This window comes from Quercus suber, unplaced genomic scaffold, assembly GCF_002906115.3.
Source record: "Quercus suber isolate HL8 unplaced genomic scaffold, Cork oak 2.0 scaffold_268, whole genome shotgun sequence".
Lineage (NCBI taxonomy): Eukaryota > Viridiplantae > Streptophyta > Magnoliopsida > Fagales > Fagaceae > Quercus > Quercus suber.
The window spans coordinates 154,798-161,749 of NW_027069724.1; the positions used below are offsets into that span (position 1 = coordinate 154,798).

At 33.9% G+C, this 6,952-nt stretch overlaps 2 protein-coding genes across 2 annotated transcripts; both read left to right on the forward strand.

Annotated features, from left to right (window-relative positions):
- The first annotated feature begins 1,183 nt into the window (after positions 1 to 1,183).
- On the forward strand, positions 1,184 to 3,488 carry LOC112001098 (probable protein phosphatase 2C 51). The gene is made up of 5 exons (XM_065781482.1): positions 1,184 to 1,320; positions 1,911 to 2,164; positions 2,244 to 2,370; positions 2,690 to 2,867; positions 3,139 to 3,488. Exons 1-5 carry the CDS (start codon positions 1,302 to 1,304, stop codon positions 3,374 to 3,376), a joined length of 816 nt encoding a protein of 271 aa, XP_065637554.1. The 5' UTR covers positions 1,184 to 1,301; the 3' UTR covers positions 3,377 to 3,488.
- Positions 3,489 to 4,590: 1,102 nt separating this feature from the next.
- Positions 4,591 to 6,878, forward strand: LOC136070894 (probable protein phosphatase 2C 51). The gene is made up of 5 exons (XM_065781469.1): positions 4,591 to 4,782; positions 5,326 to 5,605; positions 5,901 to 6,151; positions 6,232 to 6,364; positions 6,682 to 6,878. Exons 2-5 carry the CDS (start codon positions 5,353 to 5,355, stop codon positions 6,870 to 6,872), a joined length of 828 nt encoding a protein of 275 aa, XP_065637541.1. The 5' UTR covers positions 4,591 to 4,782; positions 5,326 to 5,352; the 3' UTR covers positions 6,873 to 6,878.
- The last annotated feature ends 74 nt before the right edge of the window (positions 6,879 to 6,952 follow it).

Below are 6,952 nucleotides of genomic sequence, written 5' to 3' on the forward strand. Positions count from 1 at the left end.
AAGAAACGACGCATGAATTCATTCATGCTTTGTTTGAATAAGACGAGGTGTGTCACTCACATTATATTGGCTGCCTCTCTTTCCTGTCACATTCTTGTTTGTTGTAACAAATATTTCCAAAAAAAACTTTAATTGATCTCATCTCACTCAACTTCATGTGTACAGTAACAGTGCTCACCACAGCTGTGATTTCAATTATCATGATCACAAGTAATCATGTTAATTTATGACCAAATGATAATAAAAATTTTGTTATTCATCATTTTTTTTTTTCACCTTTATGATCATGATCTCTGCTTTTCTTTTTTTCCTAAATAAAAAAGGGTGAGAGGAGAGATCAATTGACAATCATTAAGACAAACCTACCACTACCATGGTGTGGTCATTTTAATCTCTAGTACTCCTATTTATGGAGAAACCAGTATCTTAAAGCCTTGGGAGGAGAACCCATAAGAAAATTGACTCAATTGAGGTATTTGCAAGAACTCTTTTTACATGGTTTGAGGCATAGCATACGACTTTTAGGTCTTTAACCCACTTGGGTCCAATAGCACTAGGCAAGGGACAACATTAATTTTAATTGAACCAACACCCTGTCATCATCCTTAAAGATTTAAACCCAAGATCTATCTATCCCACACCAAAATCCTCTACTACAAAGTCACCACTCATTATGGGTCCGTTTGGATAGCACTGATTGTTGCTGAAAGTTGATAAAAACTGATTGTTGCTGAAAACACTATAGCAAAATAATTTTTAAATGTGTGAATAGTGTTGTGGGACCTACTTTTAATATTAAATATTGCGTGAACAGTGCACGCACAGTGAATTTTGTCCCCCAAAGTCAAAAAAGCTGGCCAAAAAAAAAAAAAAGGGAGAAAACGTGAAACTGAAAACGTGCCGCAACTTAACGTGCTATCCAAACCAGGTCTATGTTACTTCTTTTTTCTTTTTAATCTCAATTATGTCATATACTATCTTAAGCATTGGTTATATCACTTTTTTTATTTAATCACAATGTAAGAGCATTAATAATGCACTAAACATTAAGAATTCAAATAACAGGTTAATGTTAATGTTAATGACATCTTTTTTATGGTGTTTCATTTTTATAGTTTGAACCACATTCCCACTACCCCTCCCCTAATATATACCCAAAAAAAAAAAAAAAAAAAACTCCTGAATGTTCTGAGTGGGTTCTTTCCACTGAATCTCTTCAAAATAAGACTTTGAACTGCCAGTCTGCCACACTTCAGGGACATAGGGACTACCAAGAAGATCGTATCTTATGTCATCTGGATATGAAAATACCACGTCTTGGTACTCCCTCTTGAAAGTTACCCTTACTTAAAGACTGATTTTATTTGTATTTTTGGATTTATAAATTTCAGATGTAACATGTGAAACTGTATTTAGGATCTGCTAGTGTTTTTTTTTTGGGGGGGGGGGGGGGTGGGGGAATTACATTTTAAAGCCTTCAGTTTAGGAGTAGAACAATTTAAACCCTGTAGTTTTCAAAAGTTAAAAAAAAAAATTGAACCCTATAGTTTCAAAGTAACAAATTAAAACCCTGATTTTTCAAAAGGTAGTAAATTAAAGATTCAGCCATATTAAAAATCAAACACAATGCTAATGTTTAATTTGTTACTTTTTAAAATTTTAGGATTACCTTAAAAAATGGAAAATGAAAAATGAAAAAAAGAAAAGAAAGAGAGGGTAAAATGATATGTGCATAATGAATCCAAGAAAGGGGTACCCAAATTGATTTCCTTTCTCATTTGTTAGACAAAATAAGGTTTCATATGTTGAAGAAACACTGCTTTAGGAGCATCACTTTTCAATTTGACAAAAACTTTTGATATTTACATTGATGTGGACAACTTATTGTTTGAAGCATGCCTTGGATGCAGGAAAAAGTGGTCTTGAGGAGGGTAAAGTTGGTGTTATGGCAGTATTTGATGGTCATGGTGGTAAGGAAGCGAGTGAGATGGCTTCAAAACTTCTGTTGGATTACTTTTACATGCATGCTTTATTCAGCTCGTACAAGCTACTGACACAGTACAAGGGAGTGTTACCTTTAATTGATGATGAAATCACACATTTGAAAATACTAAAAGAAGCATTGTTGAATACAATTCAAGAAATTGATTTCAAATTTTCTCAGGCAAGCAGAATCTATGTATTTTAGTTCTTTTAGCTGGTTTTCTTCAAATATAGATCTATGTTCCACTGTATACTTTCAGGAGGCTTTTCAAAAGAAGATTTTCTCAGGATCCACAGCCACTGTGGCTCTTCTTGTTGATGGGAAGATTTTAATTGCCAATGTTGGTGACTCAAAGGCCCTTTTATGCACGAAGAAGATTCAGTCTGGTCAGTTAATTGATTCTCTGACATCCTCTCTCTCTCTCTCTCTCTCTCTCTCTCTAATTAGTTATATTGACTCTTTAACCAGTTGCATCCAGAAGATAGTTGACCCTAATGAATGGGATTAAAGGTTTAGTTGGATTGAGTTAAATTTAGTTGTCCCTGTTAGAAGCGTGCTAAAATGGTAAAGAATACCTTTCTTAATGCTTCTACGTGAAAAATGACTTTCCTAAGAAGCTGGTTGTATATTAAGCAAAGAGTATATAAACTTTTACTTTTTTTAACCTAATAGCTGAATATCTGTACGTTTGCATGAAAATGACAGGCAACATGACAACTAGTCTTTCAGTCACTAAACTAACAGAAGATCACCATCCAGATAGAGATGATGAAAGAGCTCGAATTGAAGCAGCTGGTGGTTCTGTTGTTAGTGTTTGGGGTGTGCCTCGAGTCAATCGAATACTCACTTTGTCCAGAGCCATTGGTGATGTGTATCTAAAGAGGTGATTTCTTATTCCATTCAGAAATAGTAACCAACCTTACAGTTTTGGGAGTAAAGGCTTTGTTATTGTTTGCAAACTATATTCCATTCAGAAATAGAATGATATATTAACCCCACCACCCACCCCCCCCCCACTTCACCCTTTCTCACACACGCAATCATAATTTTATAATGTCTAGAGTTTGCTTTCAGTTATGTTATCTGTTTCATGTTATGATTTATATATACTTCCAATTTTAATGGAGCTTGTATTCTTCTTCTTGTGTGATCAGATTTGGTGTTATAGCTGTGCCTCAAGTGACAGGTTGGCAACCTCTAGATGCCAATGATAGATTTCTGGTGGTTTCATCTGATGGTGTTTTCGAAAGCTTGACACCGCAAGATGTGTGTGATCTTATATATGATTCAAGTTCATGCTCGCCCTTATCCTCATTGGGCGATTGCATTGTAAATACAGCATTTGAGAAAGGTAGCATGGATAATTTGTCAGTTATTGTAGTTCCATTATGATGTTTTATTTATTTGTATTTTTTGTTGTTGTTGTGAACTTGTTGGTAGAAAGATATCAGAATTAGATAGGCTTTAGCCAAAGTGGTTTGTAATTTCTTCTTCTTCTGATGTCTCCCTCTTCTTTTTTATTTTATTTTTTTGAATTAGCATTGGCTACATATCGTTTTATTTACTCAAAAAGAGCCTGATGAAAGATCAAAAACCCTCCTCTCCCTAACTATTGAATTTTTTTTTTTTTTTAAAAAAAGGCCTTTAGTGGACCAAAAGAGAGTAAAAAATAATAATAAGCTTATAATTATATATCTTAATAAATTTGGATTATTTGGTGGATTCTAATTAACTCAATTAGTAAAAGTCATTTTACTTAAATAATAGAAGTATTGGAGGTTAAAAAAAAAAAAAAATGTTTTTCTCAATCTAGCAAGTCGAAACTACTCAAATTTAATTCTTAAGTAGATTGAATAGGCTGAAGTGGACTAAAATGGACCTAAGTGGACCAAATGGACTAAAGTAGACTAAAACTAACCAAAGTGGACTAAAATGACCGAATTGGACTAAGTCGGAGAGCATGGATTGAAATGGACTAAATGGACTGAATCAAAAGGAAATGATCAAAATGGACTGAAATGTTATACTTAGCCTATGAAATAGGATCCTTTATTCCTGGTTGACAATATAGAAATGCCACATCATTTAAAATTTTAATTAATGTACCACTAGATTCATATTTAAATTTCTAAAATTTAATCTGAACTATGTAATGGATCCATTTAATGGAGAGGATCCTATTACAGGATTGCTTATATTCATTAAAAATGATGTACGATGAATGTACAGGAGGTGGGGCGAACTAGTTTTTTGATAGATACAATAGATTTTTAACTTATAATATCCTTATCATAATAATTATTTTTTTATACTCATGTCAAAACATTAATCAATTTGCTGTATAGACTGTTTAAATCCCAAACTAATTAAGCTACAAGCAGGTTCTCCACTTTTAATTTCTTGATTGAAACTTATGTAGTATGGTTTTAGTTAAATGAAAAGATTATTAATAGGTGACGTGGCAAATGCTAATATTAAAAAAAAAAAAAAAAAACTTAGTTTTAATTAATTAAATCAAACGATTTTTTTTGTTTAAGACAATCAAACGATTATTAACAGACAATGTGGCTAGTGCTTGCTGCTTGGACTAATCTGACATGGCAATCCTAATGCTCACCAACGTAACAGTATCGCCTCCAACTACGGAACCGAGCACTATATTTAGTCATATAGATAGAGGAAGATTACTCTGAGAGAGAGAGAGTCCGAGTCAGAGTCATTTACAGTGACTCTCTTTACAACTACAATAGTCCCAATCAAATCGTTCTCTCAGATTCAAATCAAACCCTATTGATCAGGTACAACCATCAGTCTATAATGAAAAGTCCGAATCTAAACAATTTGAGGTTTCTTTCCTAGCAACCAAACAGGGCATAATGCTTTTTTTTTTGGAATGGTTTTGGGTCTTCTTTTGTATGCTCAAAGTGGTTACTAAATTAGTTAACTTTTCATTCATCATGTTTATTGTGTTTATTGACTGATCATCTTAAAGTATATACTTTTTTTTTTTTTTTAAAAGCAGTACAATTGGCATTTCTTAAACTAATCACTGTATCATGTCTATAGAAATATCATATGAATCTATAGAAATGTAAAGTTTTGAGCAACTTTTTGCATGAATCTGTAACTGATAGACTGAGAACATTGGATGCCATGTTATCATGATTACATGCTGCCTGAAATGAACTTCTATGACTGCTGTTTATGAAACTTTTACTAGGGAGTGAACAAATTGAGTCCTAAGCTTTTGTCTCTATGCAATTTCTTACCCATTGTTAGTTTGTTTTTTCAGAGTTTGAAATCTTCTCTGTGTATGATTTTTGGGGTTTCTTTTTTCTCAGGAGTAAAATTCTATTATCCAATTCATAATGGAAGGGTTTAAAATTTCAGTACTTTGGTTAGCAATTTTTGTTATTTTGATTCCATCTTCATATGGAGTATACATGACGCGTATGATGGCAAATGAGGAAGGTGGCCTTTCTGAACGTTCTGAGTGGGATCTCTCCACTGGATCTCTTCAAAATAAGACTGTGAACTGCCAGTTTGCCACATTTCAGGGACATAGGGAGTACCAAGAGGATCGTATTGTATGTGATCTTGATATGAAGATACCACATCTAGGTACTCTCTCTTTCTTTCCTCCCACTTGAAAATTACCCTTATTATTTTACGACTGTTTTTATTGTATGTTCACATTCATAAATTTCAGATGTAACACATTAAAGAGAGAGAGAGAGAGAGTGTGTGCATGTAATAATATAAATTTATAATGAATCCAATAACAGGACACTCAAAGTAAGGTTTCAAATCTTGAATAAACACTGCTTTAGGAGCATGACTTCTCAAACTGACAGAAAACTTTTGATGTTTATATTGATGTGGACAAGTTATTGTTTGAAGCTTGACTTGGATGCAGGCAAAAATGGGCTTGGGGAGGGTACAGTTGGTGTTATGGCAGTATTTGATGGTCATATTGGTGAGGAAGCTAGTGAAATGGCTTCAAAACTTTTGCTGGATTACTTTTACATGCATGCTTTATTCAATACATCCGAGCTAATGGAACAGTACGAGGGAGTACCTGTAACTGAGGATGAAATAACACATTTGGAAATATTAAAAGAAGCATTGTTGAGGACTATTCGTGACATTGATTTCAAATTTTCTCAGGCAAGCAGAATCTGTTCACTTCTAGTACTTTTAACTGGTTTTCTTCACAGATTTATCTATGTTCTGCTATATGCTTTCAGGAGGCTTTTGAAAAGAGGATTTTCTCCGGATCCACAGCCACTGTGGCTCTTCTTGTTGATGGGAAGATTTTAATTGCCAATGTTGGTGACTCAAAGGCCCTTTTATGCACAAAGAAAATTCAGTCTGGTCAAGGTTCTGGTTCTTTGATATCTCCTCTTTTTTTTTTTTTTTTTTTAATGTAGTGATATTGATCACTGGCTCTTAAACCAGTTGCACCCAGAAGATAATTGATCCTATTGAATGGGAATTAAGGTTTAGTTGAGTTGAGTTGAAATTAGTTGTGTCGATTAGATATGTGCTAAAATGATAAAGAATTTCTCTGTCTTAATGTTTTTACCTGAAATAGGACTTTCCTAAGCATTAGTTGTATATTAAGTAAAGGAGTATAAAAACTTTACCTTATTTTAACCTAATAATTGAATATCTGTACGTTTACATGAAAATGACAGGTAACTTGACAGCCAGTCTTTCAGCTACTGAACTAACAGAAAATCATAGTCCAGGTAGAGATGATGAAAGAGCTCGAGTTGAAGCATCTGGTGGTATTGTTGTTACTCTTTGGGGTAAGCCTTGGGTGAATGCTGAACTTCCTATGTCCCGAGCCATTGGTGATGTGTACCAAAAGAGGTGGGTTTCTTAACTTGAATGACAGCTAAATTTTCCCTTATTTTCTCAGTTTGTCATATTTTTATTACCAGCCACCCACCCCCCCCCCCCCCC

Bases quoted from the DNA above. Each gene is read 5' to 3' on its own strand.
- LOC136070894 (XM_065781469.1), top strand. From the start codon at position 5,353: ATGGAAGGGTTTAAAATTTCAGTACTTTGGTTAGCAATTTTTGTTATT. The intron at 6,152-6,231 runs GCAAGCAGAATC...ATATGCTTTCAG, and splicing joins TTGATTTCAAATTTTCTCAG to GAGGCTTTTGAAAAGAGGAT. The intron at 6,365-6,681 runs GTTCTGGTTCTT...TGAAAATGACAG, and splicing joins GAAAATTCAGTCTGGTCAAG to GTAACTTGACAGCCAGTCTT.
- LOC112001098 (XM_065781482.1), top strand. The intron at 2,165-2,243 runs GCAAGCAGAATC...GTATACTTTCAG, and splicing joins TTGATTTCAAATTTTCTCAG to GAGGCTTTTCAAAAGAAGAT. The intron at 2,371-2,689 runs GTCAGTTAATTG...TGAAAATGACAG, and splicing joins CACGAAGAAGATTCAGTCTG to GCAACATGACAACTAGTCTT.